Source organism: Dermatophagoides farinae, chromosome 6 (assembly GCF_024713945.1).
Source record: "Dermatophagoides farinae isolate YC_2012a chromosome 6, ASM2471394v1, whole genome shotgun sequence".
Classification (NCBI taxonomy): Eukaryota; Metazoa; Arthropoda; class Arachnida; order Sarcoptiformes; family Pyroglyphidae; genus Dermatophagoides; species Dermatophagoides farinae.
In genome coordinates this window covers 822,798-847,140 of record NC_134682.1, presented here as the reverse complement: position 1 = coordinate 847,140, position 24,343 = coordinate 822,798, and the positions used below count along the sequence as shown (strand labels likewise).

Sequence of the window (24,343 nt, the reverse complement as noted above, 5' to 3'; positions counted from 1 at the left end):
TTCATTGTTAATGTAAATGAAAATGAAAAAAAAGAGGAAGAAATTAAAAATTTAGTTTTTTGTGTGTCATGACATTTTTTTTTTATTTTATATTTATTGAATTATTACCATTATTATATCATTAACGACAACAGTAGCAACAAGTTATTATTATAAAATTTAAATTGTCATCATATATAATAATTGAACTTGTCGTTGTCGTTTTCACATTATAATGTGAATGAAAATTTCATTTTTACACTCGAGTGTGTGTGTGTGTCTGTCGGGTATTTACAAGGGAAAATTTTTTACAATTTTTTTTTTCTTAATGAAATATGAAGATGATGATGATAGGTTTGACAAGAATTTCTGTCTGTCTGTCTGTCTCAATGTCCTGAAACTGTAATAATCATTGCTCATAAATGTAGGAAGAAATCCAGTTATGAATCCAGTTTTCTGCTCATTTCAATTCATCATTTGCTCCAATTAATTGATCTTTTTTGTTGCTGTTGTTGTTGTTGTTGTTATTGTTGTTGCAATGATCAACAAGTTTTTGTTTGCTTTATTATCCATCCATATTGATCGATTAAATTGATGCATCAAAGTTTACGGTCAAGGTCTTTTTTTTGAATGATGATAAAGAAGGTCTCTTGATTAGTGTGAGTGTGTAAGTTGAAGAAATTAAATCAATAAAATAATCTGATGATAAAAACAACAACAATCAATCAATTTAAATCAATCAAAACAACAGAGGACAATTTCTTTTGTTTGTCATTTGTTATAGTGAACAAATGTTGTAGAGGATGATGATGTAGATTTTCTTTTAATTTTTTTTTTATTTCGAATCACAGTAGGACACATCATATGTGGATGAAGTTCACGGATTTGACATAATAATGATGATGATGGGCCAGATGTGAAAGTTTTTTTAAGAAAAAAAAACTCAACATTCAAGATTAATCATCGTATAAATATGACTAATGATAATTATCATCGTAAATCATGAAGATTAAATGAAAAAAAAATTTCGAGATCAAGAGAGATTCAGATAGAGAGTTGAATTTAAAATGGAATAAATAAATTAACTGCGCGAATGCTAATGGAAACAAACAAAAAATGAAATCCAATTGATCAATAATTTTCATTGTTTTATAATCAATTGATCGTTGGCCTATTCAAAGATAAAGATCCAAGTTTTAAACCATAAAATGAACAATATAACGATCACGATCAATCAATGATCGATGATTGAACCAATGAGCATTTTTTTTCTTTATATCATAAATATAGATAATGACATAATATAATTTGACTTTTATTCACACGCATACGCACGCACACAGGGATTAATGTCTAATTTTGGAACCTAAATGAATTGATCCATAATGAATGAAAAATAGACCAAAAAAAAAAACTCCAAAATCAAAAATATCAAACGAATGAATGAATGAACGAATGTAACAGTGAAAAAAAAGAAGCTTGAACTTTTACAACAATGAATAATGATGATGATGTCTTGTTGTTGATATTAGATGATGACAATGAGAAAATTTCAAAACAACAACAACAAAATTGGATCATTTCATCAGTGGATATTTATTCCTATAGGAAATCGGCTTAAAAATATACAAACAATTCAAACAAACAAAAAAACAAACAGACAGACAGACAGACAGAAAACTTTCATCAAATTAGATGTTATGAAATTCAATGGAAATGACAATGACCGGAAAATTGAAAGAAAAAATTTTCACTTTCAAACAGGATGAATAACAAAAAAAAATCGGGAAATTTTTTTGTAAACCAATTTTGGTCACCCTTTAATAAGTTAATATAACGGAAAAAAACCGACCTGTCTGTAAATAGGTAAATTTGTTTGGATGTTTGTACATACACAAACACACAAAAAAATATCCTACAAATTAAAAACATTTTCACGTGGTAATGGCCATTTTTTTTGTTGTTGTTGTTGTTGTTAATCGACTACATAAAAAAAAGCCGTAGGTAAAATTGGATTGAAAAATTACACACGAAAAAAGAGAGAAAAAAAGTATTTTACCCATTGGGAGAGAACAATCATGGAAAAGTCTTTGGAAAACATTTATGTGTGCGTTGAGAGAGAGAGAGACAATGATCGCATAGACTCTTAGGGAGAAACTTTACTTGTTGATTTTGTCATTAATGTTGTTGTTTTGAAAATGTGATTATGTTGACTATTTAAATGAAAACAAATAAAATTTTCATCAATTCAGCAGCAATGGCCATTTATAATTGTAACATTTGAAAAAAAAAATTTTTTTTTTTGTTTCAATCAACATTAGTAGCAAAATGAAACGTGTCTGTGTGTGCAATTAATCAACAGCAACAAATTTTTACCGGGAATCATCACCAAATTCTTAATCATCAACATTGATTTATTGAATTTCAAATTCCAACAAACAGCAACAACAACAAATAATTGTCTACCATTTTTTTCCTGGTGCAAATTTTGTGCACACAAATACACAGCTGAATAATAATTTTCATCTAATAATAATAATAATCTGTGATTCTGTGCATATATTCACAAATTGAACTCATTAAATTGGAAACTTAATTACTATAAAATTTCTACTAATAATATACATTCAACAGGTAATAGTTGAATGAGTTTTGTTGTTGTTGTCGTTGTTGTTGTTGTTCAATTTAAATGATTTTTATCAATTTAATGATTGATTTATCAATTTTGACAATTTTTTTCGAGTTTGTCGCCATTTCACTTTTTGTTTTTTGTTTACAAAACATAAAACAAAATCAACAATCAATTTCAAATTACGAGTTTGTGTCAATCAATCAATCAATCAAACAAACGGTGTTAATGTACCGGAAAAACATTTTTTTTTCTTCACTTTCTTGATCACGTATAATTGTCGATACAAAATCAATTTCAAAATAAAAGTAAAGAAAACAAAAATTCAATAATAAAAAAAACGATAGCCACCACATTGTTGAAATCGAAAGTTTTGTTTTGTTTTTATTTTTTCATTTGATTTATGATCTAGATTTATTTATTTTTGTTGTTGTTGTCGTTGGTGGCGACAACGATGACGAATTATTTGCAAATGCAAATAAGGAACACAAGCGACAAACTTGTGTAAAGAAAAATATTAATATTCAAATTTTCAAAGTAAAGAAAAAAAAACGGTACATTTTTTTCCCCCCCTGACCAGGAGAATGATGATGATAATCGACTTACTGATCTCGATCCAACCACTACTATCAAATCATCATAACAATCATCAGCCATGTGTGAAGATTTATAAACAAACACACACACACACACTGAAACAGAAACAGAAATCGTATGAAAACACTGAGTGTTTGGAAAATAATTTTCAAGAAGATCATTTTTTTTTTGTTTTCCTTTTTTTTCGGTTCGATTCGATTTCGTTTCATATATATATATTGATTATATTCGTAATATGTTGGTTCATTCACATTCATTTTCTACTATTGTTGCCGCTACTGAACAAAAAAAAAAGTTTTAGTCCCTTCACGGTTAATGTGCTTTTTTTTCTTCGTCGTTGTCGTCGTCGTTGTTGATCACTCAAATTTTTTCTGTTTTTTTTTCCAAATTCAATTAGCAACACGCCATCATCATCATTATTACCGAATAAATTAGTTGTGACAGCAGAAAAAAAACCTCGGGTAAAAAATTTAGTCTTGTCTGATTTTTGGTTTCCACTTTTCATCTGATTGTTTTTGTCTTGTTGTGCTGTTGTGAAAACAACAAACAAAACGTCATCAGTCGAGATTGTCAGTTGAGAAAAGCTGAAAACAGCAACAAATTTCTCACTTGTGGAAAAAAAACAATAAATAATTAGAGCAAAAATCGGTTGATTTTCGTTGATTTCGATGTTTTTTTTTTTCGCTCTCGATTTGAAGATCGAAACAGCCATTCATCATTATGAATGAATGGGTAATTTAAACAAATATTTCCGGTACGAATTATTGAAATTTTTTATTTTCATTTTGTTCATAAAATTAAATGGTGAAAAATTGGAAAACAAAACATCGACAACAAAACTTTTCATTTTTTTTTCTCTAATTTACTATAATTTTTCTACATTTTTCATATATATAGAACATAAAACAAAAATGTTAATTTCGTGGCAATATTTTATCACTTTTGCCATCATCATCATTGGTTCTGTTGGCTGTTCGTTGAAACCAATGGATAAAGATGAAATGATAATTGCCGAAGAAAGTAAAAGATTTTATTCTTCATTAAGATATCCACCATCATCATCATCATCATCATCTACAACACCACAACAGTCATCATTATCACCATCATCAGCAGCATCCTCACCATCAACATCGTCGTCTTCATCAGCATTATCATTGAAAAATCATCGAAATAATGATGAAATTTTTAAAAAATCATCATCTGAATATTGGCCACAATCAGAATTGCCTATGTTGACAAATAATGAACATCATTCTCATTCATCAATGATACAGGATCATTATTCGGATGATACACCATTTCAGCCATTAAGAAATTCAATGCAACAAGCCGATTATCTTATGACCAGTGTTAATCAAGCTTATTTGAAAGGCAAAGATATCAATGTTATGCCTGAACATAATAAACCGATTACACTACATTATCGTACACATGCACAACCAATTGTCGTACATCAAACACGACTTCCAGGTTAGTTTTTTTTGAATTTTAAATCCATAGGTTATATATAATTATTAAATCTCATGATTATGATTAACATTTCTGAATTATCTGATAATTTCTTGACGTGATCATCGTATATAATCATCATTTTCAGCAATTTTATTTCTAGTGTTATAAACATTTAATGTTTTAATTATTTTTTTTCCATCCATGAACATAGGTCCAAAATCTGAGGTCAAATATACCACATCACATGAAGATCCTCAACGCGTGGTACATGAAGTAATTAGGCCAATTATTCAAGAGGTCAGTAATTCGAATTATTGTTTTGATTTGTTTTATTAAATTTATATTATCCACTAATTTATTCTAGGTTCATGAAATTATTCAGCCATATAGACGTGTAGTGCAACAGGTACAGCCAGTCATTGAAGAGGTTCGTACAATTATTGCAAAAGATGCTGGTAAATCATCTGGTGGTGGTATGGCTGATCATGGATCATCATCATATTCAGCAGCAGCGGCTGCAGCATCATCATCACAGCCACAAATGATTTCTAATCATAAACCGATGCAACAACAACATTATCAAAGTATTTCTGGACCATCGAATGAAATTTTTCGTCATTTAAGCCCAAAAACCATACAATCATATCGAAAAGCAATGTATGAACAACAACAAAATGCAAAATCTTCACCAGATGATGATCATGTATTACCGATGGCAACGACAAATAATAATCAACAAAATAATCGTTTCATTCGATCAAGGGTATATATGACGCCCAAAGGTGTTCCAGTTTATCAATCCAACTATAGACCTCCAGTTTATTTAAGTGCATAATCATTAATAATAAATCTATTGATGATTGAATTTTCAATCATCAATTTTATTGAGTGGTAAAAATTTTTTTTCCGGAACACTCTGATCATCATCATCATCATCATCATGACAATATCCACCATACATTCATTTGGTTATTATAAATGTGTATTATAAATTATACTTTTTTTTATTATTATTATTAAGTTAAAATGAAATTTTTTTTTATATATCAATAATCAATAATAATGAATGAAAAAAAAGAGAAAAAAAATTGATTCTTAAATAATAGACGACATTTTTGTTATTATTTGTGTATTTTGAATTGAATAAGATGGGAACAATTTGTCAAATAAAGAGCATTCATTGAATTTGGTTATGTTGTTCATCATCATTATGGCCATTTCATAATTCTGTATGGAATTTTTGTGATTCTTCATCACCTACTGCTTCCGTTGTCGTTGTTGATGGTGATGAAGTGGATGATTGGCTTACTGATGATGTTGATTGTGGTGGTGGTTGTTGTACAGATGTTGTCTGTTGTTGTTGTTGCTGTTGTGTTTGTTCAGCATGATCTTCTGATTCATATGGTGGATATTTGTAATAGGTCAAATCTCGTCCTAGTTCACTATTATTAGCCCTTGAATAAGAGAAATTAAAAAAAATGTAATTCAAAGCTGAAAAAAAACATCATTCTGACTTACTTATCAAAAATTGATTTTAAAATTGCAAAACTATGCCGATAACGTTTTTCATTCTCTCGTAATGCTTCCAAATTATCTCGTCTTGTTTGTTTCCAACCGGGCATATTCAATTTAAGCATTTCATCTGGACTTAGATTTTCCATTGAATTTATAAACGATGTATCATCGTAACGAGTTTGAATGGTTTTATTGCGCACTTTTTCTGGTATACGTAAATTGATTATGTTACCATCTTCATCTCTTGGTAATGGCTCAGGTTTAGGAAGATGACATACATCAACTGGATTGGCGGAATATGGACCATCCGGATCTGGTGGTTCATTCATTGGTGGTGGCTGTGGATTACGTTTACAACGTAACATTTCTGGTATGCCCATATTATCACGTGCCCAAAGTCGACAAATAGGATATAATGGTATATAGTGATTTGGATTCGTTTTACAATATGATGTTAAATCGACGGATTTTTCAAATACTTTTACAATAAATTCATTTGCTGAACCTTTGATTGGCGATAATTGTTCACTGGTTTCTTTACGTGATTTTTTCGGTTCATATTTAACACGACGACTTTTTAATTCATAACCATCAAATGCAGAATCATTTTTATTTGTATGACCATTCTGTGGTCGAGTTTTTGTCTGCATTTGATTCAATAATTGACGAAATTTATTTCGTGATTCAATCAAACTATTTGCATTTTTACGTTTTCCATATTGTTTTCTAGGAGTTATATTACGTTCATTATTGTTTTCACCATTCTGTGAATTATTATCCACACCAAGTATACTGTCTTCATCTGATTGCAATGATGGAATTTCGGCCAAATTATGTGTATTTACTTTTTTATTTGGTGGTGTATAGATTGGATAGAATTTCGATTTATGATTACCAAATAAAAGATCAATATCATCGAATATTTGCGAAAGACTTTGGCCATTTTGTGAAAGATTTTGGCCAGTACCATTGACAATATCACCAGTCTTTTCACTATTTTTTGTCTGTCTTCTGGCTATTCTTGATGATGCCCGACTTCGATTCATGATGGCTGGATATTCACCAAACTATGTAAATGAAAAAAAATTTAAAATGAAATTCAAATAAAAAATTTGAAATTCTTCATATGAGGAAAAAATACCACAATTTTTTTCAGATTGCAAATTTTGCGCTCAGTTAAATGAAAAATACAAAAAGAATCGAAGTAACGAACGAATTCATCGATAATAAGAGTCGAAATTATCCGTTTCACGTCATTACCACTACCACAGTTGTTATAATAAATGCATATAAAATTGGTCACAAAAAAAAATGATGAATGTAGCGAAATAATTTCGAATTCATCCGATCACTAGATGGCAATGTGTTGAGCACTATTTTATTTTTTTTTAAACACACACATGCATGTCATTGAAATATCATGGTGCATGTATGTGTTTTGTGTGTGTGTGTGTGTATGTGATAAAGCTCATGATACACTCAAATTTTTCACAAATGTTATCAAAACCACTTGATAAACAGCTAAAAAAAATAGGAGTTAATTTATTGATTATTGATGATATCAATTCAATTGATGCAAAATTTGAAACGACATTTTTTCTCATTTAAAAATTCATTTATTCTACAAACCAAAAGAATGAAACAAATATCTATTGATGATAGCCAAAAATTGGACAATTTAATCAAAGAAAATGAAGATAAAAAATTAATTCTATTGTTTACCGGCACGAAAAAAGCCAATGGTAAAAGTTGGTGTCCAGATTGTGTTGTTGCCGATCCAATAATCGAAAGTGTTGTGAAAGAAACTACAGAAGATCAGAATATGATTTTTGCTACCGTTATGGTGGGCGATTTACCAAGGTAATTATAATTAGTGATCAAATCAGCTGTAAAATAATAATCATAAAATTCAATCTTTTTCACCCCCCAAAAAAAGCTGGAAAAGTTCAGATAATGGATTCCGAAAACATCCAAAATTTGCCATTAATTGTGTTCCAACACTCGTCAATGTACCATTGGTAAGCATTTCTTTTTTCGATGATTATTTTGTTAATTAATTTGAAAAATTCTATTCGTAGAACATTCGATTGGAAGAAGGTGGTTGTGCAGACAAGACATTGGTGAAAAAATTATTCGAAGGAACATTAGAAACTGGTGTCACTTCGAAAGCTGGAACCTGTGTGGATGGTGTATGTCGACTTCGTTGATCGTTGAATGAATGATCCAGTGAATTTTTTTTTTACTAAAAAATTGATTTTCGAATGAAAAAAAAATCAATAAAATCAATTTTTATTTTTATTTTTGTAAATTATCATTTGTGACTAGATTTTTAAAACATTCACACACACACGAAGACACAAAAATCAATCAAAAAGAAAGAAAAAATCCAGCACAAAAAAAACTGATGGGTATAAGTTTATGAAACAAAAAAACAAGCAAACAAACAAACAAACAAAAAAAAACAAAGACAAACAAGACATTGCACATTGAAAGTATAGCGAAAAACTATCAAAAAAAAAACCACCATGTGGTTCGAAGAAAAAATGAACATTATAATATTTTCTGGATTAAATATATATAAAAAAAAATTTGGTTACATAAATGGCAAGACCGTAGATAAATAAATCACCCAGAGAACCAAAAAAAAAAAAAAAAAAATGAAAATGATAATGTACATAGAATCACTTGTTGAATTCTTTAGTTGATTTGCCTTTTTTTTCAAATTATGGTTGTACCATTGATATAGTTATTAGATTCATAAGAATTTGATGGCCGATTTTGTTGTTGTTGCTGCTGCTGTTGCTGTTGATCATGATCATTATCAACAGTGTTATTGCTATTACCAAAAATTAATGATGCAGATGATTGAGAATGAGGCATAAAAAAATTCGTTGGCTGACATTCCAATGTTGGCAAATGACGCATCTTTAATGATCCATCAGCACCACATGAAAATAACCGGCCACATGTATCGATATAGAGATGAGAAACACCCATACCAATGTTACGGAAAAATGTATTACGTGCATGCTCACCAGGAAATGAATGTAAAAGTGATCGATTTGATCCATATAATGACCAAACCTTGAAAAAAAATAAAATTATTAAACAAAATTGCAACAATGGACAGCAGAATGATTCTATACCTTGATATCACCATCAGCTGAACCGGTTGCAAAAAATTCTTCATTCGGTTCCAATGCAATACATTTAACAGCCGAATCATGTGCATGAAAATGATCTTTTTGAATACGTTGTCGAATATCGAAAATGAATATATCGCCTTTTTTACCACCAGTGATAATCAATTGACTTAATGGTGCGAAAATAATCGATGAAGCACCGTTATGTTCATGACAAGCAAATGCCAGGACAATGCTACGTTCACGTGGTACAAGTGTATCGACCAGTACTACATTACGATGATCAGTTGAATGTCCAGCTGCCATCAACAGTGATGATGATGATAAAAATGTAAAATCGCTTGTAGTTTTATTGTGACATTGAAAATTCTAAAAAAACAGAATTGATTAAATTCATTTTTTTTTAGTTAAAAAAAAGTCTCAACGACATACCCAGAATGGATTAGCACTAGTGTTAGCCGTTTGCCATAATGATAATGTTCCATCACTATCAGTAACACCAAATTTACTGCCTGGTTGGCTGAAACCAACATGAGTAACTTTAGCATAAGTTCCAGCTGGTCTTGGCGTCGATATTGGCTGCTGATAGGTCCATTCCCATAATTGAACACAGCCATCTTGACCACCGGATAAATCTAGAAATCCAGATAAACAAAATTCAATATTATGAAACAATAACAATAACAAAAAAAAATTTACATAAAGGCAACGTTGGATGAGAAGCCAATCGTCGAACAGTTTCGGTTTTATGTCGTTTCACCTGAAATTAAAAAAAAAAAAAAAAAAAAATTTCCAAATGAATCAATTAATCAAAATTCTTTGTAAAACAGGATGAAAAATGAAATTTAAAAAAAAAAATAAACGAAAAAAAAGCAAATGAAAATGCAAAGTTGAACCAAAAAAAATTGAAACAGAAAAACAAAAAACGAACGAAAATGAAGAAAAATAAAAAATGAATGAAAATAAATCAAAAACAAAATATCGACAAACTTTATAATGGATTTTTTTTCAAAAAATAACAAACACATTCATTAGCTTACCGGCTTAAAAATATGACGACTTCTTTCAAAGATATATTGACAAAAGTAAGGATTGGTATTTCCTTGAAAATGGTGTTTAGACTTTTATATATATAGAATTTGTATAGATTTTTTTTGAATGGTGTAATTGGGTGTGTTTTAATTTTGTTTCAATAAATTGGGATAGCACAAGATAGAAAGAAACAACATAGAGCGATAACGAGAATGGAAGCGCCGGAGCGAGAGCATTAAAAAAAAGAGAGAGAGAGAGAAAAGAAATTTTTGGTTTAAAAAAAAGCAAGTTAGTTTTGTTTGTTTTTTGGCTAATTTTAAATTTTTTTTTCTTTGTTTGTTGATTTATCTATTTTTATTTTTATTATCAACAAATTCTATATAAATTGATTCGATGTTTTGTTTTTTTTTTATTTCACTCCCCCCTCCCATGCAGAATAAAAGAATATAATTGGATAATGTATAATTATTAGAACTCACCAGAATGGGCTGTTTTGTGGGTGTTTGCTGTTGTTGATTACTGCCACCACCAACACCACCAGTTGTTGCAGCTGATGATGATTGTTTCTGAAAGGCTAAACCACCTGGTGATGTTTGTAAACGATCAGCTGGATGTTGTACCAATAAAAAATCAACATAAGATGATGTTTGGAATGATCTTTTTTTTGAAAAAAATAAATTAATATAGATTTTATTTTAAAATCAATCATCGATTCGTTTACCTTTGTTTTAAATTATAAATATCCATTTCAGTATCCTCTTCCAACCAAGGTACACATACTTCTAGTAATGATTTTATATTCAGTTCTTGTATCTCTTTAGGTGTTGATAAAGCAATCAAACCACTATTTGAACGATCCATACAGAATGCACTGATATTATCTTGATCTTTATGAACAATACGCATTGGTTCCATAATACGACGTGCAGCAGCATTTGTTGATGAAATGACAGCAGATTCTGTTGTTTTATTAGTAGCTAACATTTCGACATCTTCATTTGTTGATTGTGCCAAAGTTGTTTTCATTGTATTATCATTATTACTATCATATTGATCATTTATGGCAACAACACCTGAATTAGCATTACATACGGATGTTGCACCATTATCACGTGCTAATTTTAGCGAACGATCTTTACCGAAAATATATCGTATAAAAATATCCTGAACTGATGGCTGTCGTACCAAATAATTCCAAAGACGTTTAGCCGATTTAATCGACGTGTAACCGGCACGAAATGGTGTATTATTATTTTCAAATAATGATTTATATCGTTGTATTGAACCACTTGATCGGCTATTATCCACAAACATATTTGGTAGAAAATGATCTGGAATATTAGTAAATTCATTCATATAAAATTGTAATGAACATTGCCAACGAATTATTGTACGCAATGTACTATGAATAAATGGACTAATGGTAGGAAGTTCAGTTTTCTCAATACCAGCAATTTGAAGAAAATTATTAATTTGTTCATATGAAATTTTCGTTGCAGCCAATCTGATTATACACCAAGCATATAATTCATATTCTAAATTGGCTTTTTTACGTTCCATAGATTTATCCATTTTATTTTTCATTGATTTATTACCACCAGTTGCCCATTCATTATATTCATCATCATCGATTGTGATTGTATCACTTGTACGGAATTTACTTGATAATAATGATGTCTCATCATTTTCATCGTCCATTTCATCTTCACTACCGAATGAATCATAATCCAAATGTATTAAATCATCAGGTAATTCTGGTTTGACCATCAAATGATTGATAATGGATTTATTTGGTGGTACAAATACTTCACGATATGTAGGTCGTTGTTCCAATGTTGGTGCTGTTAATCCTGAATTAGATTGACCAGGTTGTTGTTGTTGTTGTTGTTGGGCCAAAAATGGATTCGTAATATTTTGCAATGTACTACTTGGTGATGTAGCAACATTACCGACAACTTCAGCTGCTTGATTCAATTGTTCAAGAATTTTCATATGTAATTTCATACGTTGTTTTGATAACGTGTTTAACAGATCATAATGTGGTGAATTTGTTGCCGGATTCGTTGTTGTTCCATTCAATGTTCCCGTAGTTTCATTTGGTGATATTGTTCCTGGACTTAGTCCCAATGTAACCGTAGATGTTGAAACATATAAAAGTTTTTTAGTACCACCACCAAATAAATCACCCCAACTTTTTTCAGAAAATCTTAATCCAATTAAACGATATAGAATGCTTGAATCACAAATTGTTAATGCATAAACAAGTTGACTAAGATAAACGGCAACAAATCCTTCACATAATAATGTATGTAATTTTGGAAGATCTTCATCTTTTTCACGTGCAATCAACGCCTGTAATGCTTGAACACCAGGCCATTTTGACGGATTTGTAGTTGGACCAGATTTATCTTCGGCACCACCATCACCACCACTATTACTACTTGTCGTCGTTCCACTTGGATCTATTTTCGTACCAAGATCTTTATCTTTATATCGTGATAAAAAAGATTTTTTATTCACATTACTTCCTGTAGGTACATTGATTGGACTGCCTTGTGTGACGGAATCACAATCACAAAGTGATTGATATATACACGATGATAATGATATACCCAAATCACGTAGAATATGAATCAATGTATACAAGGTTCCAATATAATTTTGTTGTTGTGATATTTGTTGTGTATGTGACGAAGAATCTTTCATCATCGATATCAATGTAGTTGCGGCAGTACCGGAAACCATAAATGGTGGTAATGCTAAAAAATCTGGAAATGAAAAATGATTCGTATTGTTTCTGATGTGAACATAGGTATTAATCTCGGTTAGTGTTTGTAGAATATCATGTGCCATTGATTGTAGATGACGTATTGGATCAGCAACAACAGTTTTTTGACTAGCAACTGATGCCGTTAATAATGGTAATGTTGTCGGTAATGGCAATGGTGATAGAAGCTGTTGCTGTGGTGATCTATCTTGTCGTAATTCTTGCAATAATAATATCAATTCCATTCGAACGGATGCTAATCCACCACCATGACCACCATGCAATGAACAATAACTAAGTAAATTCAACAATAATGCTTCATTAGTTGAAAGCCATTGTTTTCGTCGATGACAGCGTTCTAATTTAGATTGAAAATCTTCTTTATCAGCCAAAAGAATTTCATGTAATGATGGTGCTGCTGTCATTGATGTTGTTGAATTATCGGATGATTTACGATTATTATTACCACCACCAACAACTTTAACTAGAATACCGCTTTGTCTATTGTTACTTGTTGATGATGATGAATCATTTGTTGCTGCTGATTGCGGTGGTGGTGGCACTAAACTATGTCCATGTCGATTAGTACTAGTATTATCGATGCTAGATCGATATGAAACGGAACGCATTGAAAATGTATGATATTTACATATTTCTTTTAAAACTTCAACAGATCGTTCAAGCCATATATAAAGCTGATATCGTAGTTGACCACCATCAACTTCGAATCCTGTAGCCAATGTGCTTAGCTCTTCCATAATAATTTTCAAACAGGAAATGAATTTAAATTGTTGTGCCATCATATCAATGTTACTAGATTCTTCTGAATCTTGATCTTCAGCATTAATATTTTGATGATTATTGAATATATCGTCATCAGCATCAATATTTTTATCTTCAATCAAAACTTTTTTCTCATTTTTACGTTCATCATCTGATAATTCGACATCATCATCATCGTCATCATCTTTGCCAAAATCAATTTTAAATTCATCTGTTGCAACAGGTGTAAAAATATTCGAAGATGGTGTGCCCCAATCAAATCCACCACCAACATCATTATTACTAGAAAATAAATCTGCAGCTTTAGCTTGTGGCTGTTGTTTAGCTTGTGGTGTTTCTGGTGTTTCACGAATATAACCAACAGCTGTAGCAGCATCAGGAATAGATAATCGTCGGCTACATTCTTCCATTTCATTCTTTTCTGAATCCGATACAATATTCGTCGGTAAACGTGACAAAACTTCCAATGCTAATGATGGACAGCCAGCTTGAAGATGACGATATGCTGTCAAAAAGAATAATCTACGTTCGAATGGTGTAACAGCTACAGCATCTTTTGATTTATTCGATGATCGTGTAAACATATGAGATTTTTTCTGCGATCGCATATTTGCATCTTGTGTATCAATATTTTGTCGTGCAACTTGTGCACGTCGTACAATCAATGGTTGTGTACGTAGATATAGATAAAAATTGAAAACATTTGAATGTAATCCTTCAAAACGATCTCCACCGGCATTCAATAGTTCTGATTCTTTTGTAGTTGTTGTTGTTGGTGATTGAACATGTGGACTATTTGTGGTAGACATCATTATTTGATAATGTTTATTTCCAACATTCATTTCAAGCAAAGTGGATAATGATAAATTATATTCACCAAGCATCCAATAAGCCATACTTCTAAGGAATGGATCCGGATGTGCATATTGCATATTCTGAATATTTTTTTGATAACCAAGAATTTCTTCATTCAATAAACGTTTTAATGTCTCAGGAACGGCATCAATATCACCACCTTCATAAAGTCGAATAATGACCATTGCCAATTGAAGATCATTCAATTTATTAAGACAAATTTCCACTGCATCCCAAAGTGATCCGGCCAATAGAAAAAATGAAACCGAATGTTCAAAACGTTGTTTACCCATTAAAACATAGGCATTTTTCAGCGCAGCTTTTCGCCATTTATCTTCAGTGAAATTATGTGAAAAGAAATCGGTCATTTTTTTATCATGACAAGAACGATACAATCCCCAGACAAGATTCTTTTTTCGCATTGCCAAATAATATAACGATGCATCTAATGGATCATTTTTCTGTTTGAAAGCTGTTTTAGCTAAACGTTCAATAACTTTTTTCAAAAGACTATTATTTCTGATCCAAAATCCGACACCTAATTCACGTAATTCTTGCCAACCAATTTTATTGGATGAAGCCATTATCAGCTGTACAAGTTCTTCTTGTGTTTCCGAATGAAAGGCCCAAATAATATTATGTGTTCCAAGACCATTTTTTTGTAATGTATTACGTTGTTTCAATGACAAACATTTCAATAGATATACATGTTGTCGCATATTCAATAAATATCGTAGACCACAATCATCCAATGAATTGGCAGTGATAGCAAGTTGTTGTTCATCTATCACTGCATTGGAATCATTAGAGAAATTTATCGATTCATCACGTGTAGATCGTGCTTGATTTTGATCAATTTCATTAAACGATGCTAAAGAATCGGCTAAAGCCAATAGATGCATTTGATCCAGACTAGTAAGACCAGGTAAATGTGAATGTGTCAGCAATTTGGTCAATAATCGAGCTTGTTTTTGATCAAAATTAATTGAAATATGTAGCTCAGTATCAGAATCCTTGTTGTTGTTGTTGTTGGGATTGTTGAGATTTCAAATATTTGTTGGTAGCAACATTAGAAAAATTAAAAGCCGTTCGGTTTCCAAGAAATTCATCCAATGTTTCTTCTACTTGTGTTTTGTAATTATATTCAAGAAAATCGGAATCCAATGTTTCCGTAGAATCTAAATTCCATGATAGACCGGAATCTTTTGCCGTTGATTTATTATCATTATCTTTTGTCGTTGTTTTATTATCTTTTGTTACACCTTCATCAGCTTGAATCAAAGCATATAATGGTAATGGCCGTATTGATGCAATTTCCGTATAATCTAATTGAATTTCTTCAGCTACAATTGGTGCAGCATTATTATCTCCATAGTAATCACCAGAATAAACATCGCCTCTTGGTGAATGTTGTGCTGCTACGGATAATGCACGTGTTCTGGTCCATTGTCTTGGACTACGATCGGATGATGATTCAAAACTAGAATGTTGTTGTTGCATATTTGCTGGATGATGTAGATATTCTTTCACTGAATTGATTGAACATAATGAATAGACTAAATGTGAAAGAATAGCACGTACACGATGTATTTTACCAAATGCTAATAATTCCATTAATTGTTTGGGATGATATTGTGGAATAACTGGCGATGAATTATGAAATGATTCAAATGCGCCTAAATCTTCAAATTCATCAGAAATAATTTTATCACCACCACCACCACTAGCAAACATAATGCTAGATGTTAAAGTCGTTGGCTTTTGTTCATGTTGTTGTTGTTGTTGTTCATCCATTTTATTCTCTTTATTACCAATGAACAATCGATCGGATTGAAATTCTACTGAATTGAATGGATAATAAAAAGCTAATGAATTTCTATGCGATGCACGTATGTTGAGATTTTGTTCGAAAACAATCGGCAATGATGTTGGTAAACGGATTTTCCATTGTGAAAATATCAACATTTCATTGTCCATTCCAACGACAAGAATACCATCACGTACCCAAGACAATTGCATTGGTAATGGTGGTAAACCATCAATAGAATTCAATTCGGTAATGCGTAACATCATCCATCTTGTAACCGGTATCGTGCTTAATGAGAGATCCAAAATATTCATTCGAAAACTATTTGGAGATACAGCAGCAGCATTTGACTGTTGTGGTATCAATGTTGATGGTGAAGGTGAAATCATTTTTTCCTGTCCACCAGTATTTGATGGAATTGTCGTATGTGAAATCGGTGCAAATAAAGCCAATTTATGTCCAACGGAACAGGTAAGCATATGGCAACCATCTTCAGTGGAAACCCAATCCAATATAATTGGTGATTTTTGGCAAAATGTAAATTGATTTCCTTGTTCAGCGATTGTTTGTTTCAATGAGTGAAGAGTAGAACAACTTGGCACAGGATGAATTGCTTGTTTTTTAATATTGCTTTGTAGTTGAGCAATCGGATCAGAATGAAGATGAATATCTGTCATAAAAGGATTGGTGGTAGATTGAATATTTGGCGATATTTTTGGTGAAAATTTATTACGTAAACTATTACGTAAATTAAAATCTACTAATGGTCCAAGATTTTCTACTGCAGACGATTGTCCAATCAATGGTATTCGATCCACACGAATTGTATCTTCAAGAACCCATTCAGAACCACCAGATGATTGACATTCATAAATCGATATACCAACATTGATGAAGCGAGATTCTTTTTTATTAGCTTTCACTTCATCAGATGAATTGTTGATTTCTTTCGTGAGTTCATCAGAGAGATCAATATAGGAATGACCATATTTGAAAGCACAAGCAATTCTGCCGGAATAAGCACATGAAATATGTAAAGGAGATCCAGGTAATTCGATTACGCTTGATGTTGTTGTTGTTATCGTTGTTGTTGTTGATTCCTGAATTGAAGTTAATTTCGAAAATGATGATGGCTGATGATTACCAGTAATGGCCATTTCCCATTCGATCCATTCAAATCGTGGATCATTATAATTGACACCAAAATCCGATGTCAAAACTTTACAACTCCAAAAACGAACACGATTATCACTACAAGCGGTGGCAATCAAAAATGGTGCATAACAAGCTGGATAAATATTTGAAGAGCTAAGATGTCCAGCAGATGGTGTAGCATGTATTATTTCAACATTTGATGGTAATGTTAAACGTTGTGTACAAACTTTTTTTGATTTAATACGTGAAGGCGATGTTGTTTGTTGATTTGTTGTTGAATAATGATGATCAGCACCATTATTTTCTGGTGAAACACTACGTGAACTATCTTCATCAAAAACATTCGATTGTTCACTTGAAAATGGTACTGTTGTTGATGATAAATTATTTCGATTATTATTCGATGATCCAGATGAAATTGTTATTTGCCACATATGTAATGTGGAATTTACACCAGTTGTTTCAATTACAACCAAATAGAATACTTCCTCAAAATTGGTCGAACGTGAATCAATATAATCATGAATATCAAAATTGAATGGTAATTTATCTGTTGTTTTATTCAAAGAATCAGCACTGGTAGGCGGAATGGAAGCAGAAGCAGCAGCAGCAGTTCGACGTGTTGTTAAATCTTCATCATTATTATTAATTCGAATTTTTCGATCACCAATTATAAGTTGTTCTTGAAATAGATGTAAAAGTTGAGTATTTTGCCAATCATGTCTTGCATCGACAATTGGACTCAATTCAAGTACACATCCAGGTCTAGCTGTAGATTGAAGGGATACAATTTTGAATAAACTACGAAAAGCATCATGATCTACTTTATCAATATTTTTTCTTTCTTTTGTTGTCATTGTTCCTGTTTCATCATCTTCATCTTCTTCTGATGAATCATAATAAAATCGACGTGAATCATTTGCACTAAACATATAACGTTGTGCTTCGGCTAATAATGATCGTGCATCAATCACCACTTGATAAATACGTAATTGACGACCATCCGATGCAACGAAACAAGCGCTAGGTGAATTAGTGATTGGACCTAATGTTGTACTTGGTAATAATGTTGGTATCCAAGCTACATTTGCAAATGATGTTGGTTCTAAAGAATTTATACGTGCCAATTCTGTAACACCACCAAATTTCATTAATGGACCAACCGGTTCCACTTTCCAGAGAATCAATTCGGAACAAAAACCAGTATTTGGAAATGTTCGTGATTCAACCATAATCTGATTATTATGATTTGGCGTTGAAGGCGAAACCAAATATGCTGTTGAATCTGGTGTGTTTGGTGTATGATCGAATGGTGAAAATGAATGTGCACGACTACGAAATGTTCCAGGAAGATTATGATGCGATGTGGTTAATAATAAAGGCAATACAGGATGACAAGAAATATCATTAACACGAAATCGATGGCCACAAACTCTACGTGAATGACCGATACTCAACAATTGTGTAAAATGTCCTTTTTCACTGAAAGATAATTTCCATAGATTCAATGATCCATTATTATGTTTGGTGATCATACACAATGTAGGTGTAGCATATGAAGTAGGACCAAATAATGGTTGCTGTTGATTATGTTGTTGATGAGTTTTATGGGCTAAATTCACCGATTGATGTTGTTCGTTGGCCATCGTATTAGTAGTAGTAGTAGCTTGTACAATATTTGATTGTAATGCAGCATTGATTATACTTGCTGAAGATGTACAAAGAATGGTTTTCAAATCCAAACAACAATGTGGTGAATACAATGAAACATTATGTGACATCGTGGATGCGTCACCTAATGGTAATGAATTTGGAATACGAGACGAGAAACTGATTTGTGGTTGACGAAACACTGATGGACATGGTTCATCTAACCATTCAACTAACCATACAAGTAAACTACCATCCAATGGATGAATACTGTAAAGTAAATCTGTACTTTGATTCCATTCACGCATTAATGATTCCAATTTTCGATCCAGATAATCGGCAACAGTACGACGATTTTGTTGATCGGATACACGATCTTGAAGCATAACAGTTGTCGTTGATTGATCTGGACCAACGGCTGTCATAATAGAAACGTTTGATGAAGAATTACGTGAAGATGATGGTATTGCTGGCTGAGCTGAACCTGGCTGATGAGATTGTATTGAACGTTTTGTAGCAAATGATTCTACAGTATTTTCACTAAATGCTTGTGATGCTTCAGACATTTCATCTTGATCTCGTTGATGCTGTTCAGCTTGTTCCTGTTGTTGTTTTCGTTGTTGTTCACCATCAACAATAGTTGCAACTATTTCATGCAGTATACGTTCAGCACTTTGTGTGAATGCCATTTCTTTATTATTAAGCCAATTGACAACAAACAATGGTTTATCTGATTCTTCATGATGATGAAGACGTTGTTGATGGCCATGTCTTGAAGATGATGAAATATTTCCACCACCGCCACCAGGAGAATCGAAACCATCATTTTGACTAACGGTCACTTTTGGACCAAGATTACTTTGTGAATGTATATCACTTTCTGATGGATGTTGTGTCAAACTGGGCACAAGTGGAATATCACTTTCAGCATTAATCGAAGCGGTTAAATGGAAATGAACACCACCAGGTGTGATTGCCGTTCCATGGACACCATATCCATGAAAATCATGACAAGAATAAGTTGATGGAAGATTTAATATAGGAGTACTATCATTCAAGCCATTTTGTTGCTGTAAGTTACTACTAGAATCTCCATGATGATCCACAAGATGATCATCGCTTTTATTATGATGATGATGATGATGATGATGACGGAATACCGATTTTTTATGACGAAAAAAATGTAAAATTTTTTGTCTATGACGTTGTGTTTGAGCACGTGGTGTAACAATATCGGAAACATTATCCAATTGTGAAACATTGACCAAATCATCTTCTGGTAGAAATGTTTGTACCCACAATCGGCAAATATTATCACGACATGAAGTGACTAACATGTTGGCCACAGAGCCTCTGGGCATATATTTGCTTACTTTACGCCACGATATTCCAATTACAGCACGTGGATGTGGAATATAAATAAAACTATAACTTAGATTCGAACGATATGATTTTCCATGACCAACATTTGGAATTGTAGAGAATGATGATGATGATGATGATGATATCAACGGATCTGTTGAGCCTTGTGTATCGAATAAATTTGATGGATAATTTGGTGTGGTTGTTTCATACCAGATTTTCACTAAACGATCAGAACGACCAGTGGAACAGAATAAAGTACCATCCGGTGAAAATGAAAGATGACAAATTGGTGTCGATGTCTGACATGACCAAATACAGTTCCAACCATCTTTTTGCGATATTGTTGTTGTATCTTTGATTGGTTTCATTCGTATACCTTCATCATTTGATGATTTTTGTTGTTGTTGTTGTTGTTGTGATTCACAGGTATTAGTATTGCCATCAATCGATAATGATGATGAATGCCAAAGTTGTATCTGTACACCACCGATCAATAATTTAGTGCCTTCAATATTCCATGATAAAACACTAACAGAACAATTTGGTTCAATTTCACCCGTTTTTATCCATCTATAATCCAAACGATGATCGGAAATCTGATCAGTGATTGGTATTGGTTCAAAAATAGCTATACGATTTGTTATACCACTATGGTTGACGATTGCTGGCATCAATTGATTAGATCTGATTGGACCACCATAACAAGCGGCAATTTTTCCAACATCGTTTGATGCATCAACACAATTAACTTGAACATTTCCATTCAATGTTCCAGGTATAATTTGTATTGGTTCAAAATTACCCGATAATATTACGATATTACAACCAGAACAATAAACAGTAAAATTAATACCATCAATACAACCGGTTGAATAGGTATTATCGCCAGAATTAACAGCACCGGTTAATATCTGATGACATTTCATTTTTTTGCGTGTGTGTGATGATTATATTGGACCAATATATTCAAATTATGAATTCTTCATTGCACTGAATGATGATACGTATTTGGATGATGATGATTTCCTTTCGTTTTGCAATGATGAACTCTGTAATAACGATAAATTAATATATGAGTAAATGGTTTTTCAATAAAAAAAAAGAATCACGGAAAATAAATCAAAAACAACAAGAAAAAGAAAATTGAAAACAAAACCAAGCAATTCCACCCACTAAACTATCAAATTTTTTTTTTTGCTAAACAATTACTACAATGGTTAATAATTTTTTATTGCCTATCCTTGATTTTATCGTTATAAAAGTTGTTGTTGTTGTTGCTGCTGTTTATTATTATCACCCACTTTGACAACAACAACAACAACAACCAAATATCCAATATACCACATACTAATGTATCGATTAATAGAAAATTCAGAACATGAAATGAATATATCTAGTCAATATATTCAATTTCAAACTTACAAAACATATCAAGGATGAATGATGAATGAATGAAAACCGAGAAAAAGGAGTATAGATTTCTTTGCAATCAAATCATTTATTGATCACAAGCAAAACTAAAACTAAAAAAAAATGACAAATTGTTTGTTTGAATATTTGTGGATTTCATGTTCATTATCAATTATTCTCTGAAATCAAGAATATAGAATGATAAAGATGGACAAAAAAAACCCAAACAAGAATAATAAGAGCATGCGTTCAAGATGAGAAATTAAACAGCAAAAAAAAATTGGAATGTCATGGGCAGCTTTTGGATCTGGTTCATAGTTTAGTTTAGTTTTTACTACTACTGCTGCTCCAATTTAATTTGGTATTCTCATTTGGAATAATACATAATAGCCATTTTTGATTTACTTTCATGTTTGCCATTTTTATATGCACACACTACAACTTCTATACAGCTGGATCCGAATCTAACGGTATTGTTAGATCGGGTCTGTGAAAAAAAAATAACAAAATGTTCCATGGTAGCAGTTTAGAATCTGATAAAGAATTAAAAGAAAAACGATTCAAAATTCTATATACAATCTTCTATTGTTCCACCATAGAGTTCATATATTCAGAAAAAAAACATTCGATTTTTACCACTTATTTATGCTCACCTTTTTTTAGGGTTGTTGAGAGAGAATATAGGAATTTGAGCCAAATGATTGAATTTTTCAAATGGAATTCAGTTTGATTTGAATTTTATTTTAATTTGATTTGATGATTTAAGAAATTTTCGAGATAAACAAGATATAAATACCTGTTGCAACAAATTACAATATATGTACGTGATATGTGAATATAAAGGTATACACAGAAAAAAAAAACAATTGAAGAATCGTTTTTCAATTGATAAAATTTTTAAAAAAAAAACAAAGTTATTTTTTAACGAAAAAAAATTGTTGACGTTTTATTTTTGATTGTAAACATTTAATAATAATAACAAAAACCAAAAACTCAATATTGAATGGTATTTATAAATGGAAAACACCAATGGAAAAAAAACGATTTTACATCCTATATGAACGGGTATGATGAAAATGTTTTTTTTTCGAATACCGCATGCGTCAACCACTGCCACACACTCACACACACACACACACACACGCAGACAAACAACACACATGCACACTGAAAACGGAAAACGTTTGTGTTCCTTTTTCGATTGAGCTGTGGCATGTGGTGTTTGAATACTGTGGTGTTTGTTCGTTTGATTTGGATTCTTTTTTTGGATTAATATTTTTTTTTTTGTTTTCAATTCTTTGCCCAATTCTCACCAGTAAAAAATGGTTATTTCAATTTTAATTAAATATTTTTATCCATTATTAATTATTAACATTTAATTTTTGAATATTAGGGTGTTGATATTAATCATAAACATGATCGTAAAGTTCGACGATTAGCACCGAAAAGCAAAGATCCATATCTTTTGCTTCTTGTCAAAGTTTGTATTGTTTTTTTTCTTAATCTTGAAATTATTGAAAAATTTTTAATTCTTTTTTTTCATACAAAAAAAATTAGCTTTATAGATTTTTGGCTCGTCGTAGTGGAAGCAAATTTGCTAAAATTGTTTTACGTCGTTTATACATGAGTAAAATTAATCGTCCACCGCTATCTCTTCGACGATTGGTGAGTCATTTTTTTTAGTCAATTTCATTATTGAAAAATCTAAATCTAAATGTCAATTATTTTTTCAGGTTCGACACATGAGCGCTGAACAACGACAAAATAAAATCGCTGTTATTGTTGGTACAATTACCGATGATGTTCGATTGTTTGAAGTACCAAAAATGACCATTGCTTGTTTACGTTGTACTAAACGTGCCCGTGCTCGTATTCTAAAAGCTGGTGGTGAAATCATTACATTCGATCAATTGGCTCAACGTGCACCGACTGGCAAAAATACTGTATTATTGCAAGGTCCACGTAATGCACGTGAAGCCGTAAGACATTTTGGTCCAGCACCAGGCGTTCCTGGTAGCCACACTAAACCATATGTTCGTTCACGTGGCCGTAAATATGAACGTGCTAGAGGTCGTCGTGCATCAAGAGCATATAAGAAATAATCGAAAATTTGGATTTATGTGTTTGTGTGTATTCATGAAAATTTTTTTTATTATTATTAATTGATTGACATCTAATAAAATTGATTTATACACACACAC

The 24,343-nt window shown here is 31.7% G+C and overlaps 5 protein-coding genes across 8 annotated transcripts; 3 read left to right on the top strand and 2 right to left on the bottom strand.

Annotated features, from left to right (window-relative positions):
- Positions 1–2,084: 2,084 nt before the first annotated feature.
- Positions 2,085–5,885, top strand: LOC124494150 (uncharacterized). Of its 3 annotated transcripts, none has more exons than XM_075731631.1 (4): positions 2,085–2,613; positions 4,103–4,678; positions 4,872–4,957; positions 5,025–5,885. In XM_075731631.1, exons 2-4 carry the CDS (start codon positions 4,117–4,119, stop codon positions 5,493–5,495), a joined length of 1,119 nt encoding a protein of 372 aa, XP_075587746.1. In that variant the 5' UTR covers positions 2,085–2,613; positions 4,103–4,116; the 3' UTR covers positions 5,496–5,885. The 3 variants fall into 3 exon arrangements, with proteins under 3 accessions (XP_075587746.1, XP_075587745.1, XP_075587744.1); XM_075731630.1 differs by lacking the exon at positions 2,085–2,613 and adding an exon at positions 3,298–3,666 and having other exon boundaries at positions 5,025–5,761; XM_075731629.1 differs by lacking the exon at positions 2,085–2,613 and adding an exon at positions 3,673–3,959 and having other exon boundaries at positions 5,025–5,761.
- mip40 (Myb-interacting protein 40) lies at positions 5,846–7,417 on the bottom strand. Of its 2 annotated transcripts, none has more exons than XM_047057446.2 (3): positions 7,317–7,417; positions 6,179–7,242; positions 5,846–6,114 (listed from the first exon to the last, which is right to left on the bottom strand). In XM_047057446.2, the coding sequence occupies exons 2-3, from the start codon at positions 7,219–7,221 to the stop codon at positions 5,880–5,882; spliced, it is 1,278 nt and encodes a 425-aa protein (XP_046913402.2). In that variant the 5' UTR covers positions 7,222–7,242; positions 7,317–7,417; the 3' UTR covers positions 5,846–5,879. The 2 variants fall into 2 exon arrangements, with proteins under 2 accessions (XP_046913402.2, XP_075587743.1); XM_075731628.1 differs by having other exon boundaries at positions 7,320–7,337.
- Positions 7,418–7,636: 219 nt separating this feature from the next.
- Positions 7,637–8,473, top strand: LOC124494275 (thioredoxin domain-containing protein 17). Its single transcript, XM_047057447.2, has 3 exons — positions 7,637–8,035; positions 8,112–8,193; positions 8,254–8,473. The coding sequence occupies exons 1-3, from the start codon at positions 7,731–7,733 to the stop codon at positions 8,380–8,382; spliced, it is 516 nt and encodes a 171-aa protein (XP_046913403.1). The 5' UTR covers positions 7,637–7,730; the 3' UTR covers positions 8,383–8,473.
- On the bottom strand, positions 8,446–22,277 carry Rbcn-3A (rabconnectin-3 alpha). The gene is given in 9 exon segments (XM_075731624.1): positions 8,446–9,259; positions 9,322–9,687; positions 9,751–9,953; positions 10,018–10,078; positions 10,359–10,439; positions 10,830–11,007; positions 11,072–15,777; positions 15,779–21,781; positions 22,155–22,277. Coding segments are annotated over 8 exon segments (11,841 nt in total). The 5' UTR covers positions 21,659–21,781; positions 22,155–22,277; the 3' UTR covers positions 8,446–8,893.
- Positions 22,278–23,267: 990 nt separating this feature from the next.
- RpL18 (ribosomal protein L18) lies at positions 23,268–24,340 on the top strand. The gene is made up of 4 exons (XM_047057230.2): positions 23,268–23,467; positions 23,536–23,622; positions 23,700–23,807; positions 23,876–24,340. Exons 1-4 carry the CDS (start codon positions 23,465–23,467, stop codon positions 24,242–24,244), a joined length of 567 nt encoding a protein of 188 aa, XP_046913186.1. The 5' UTR covers positions 23,268–23,464; the 3' UTR covers positions 24,245–24,340.
- Positions 24,341–24,343: the final 3 nt, after the last annotated feature.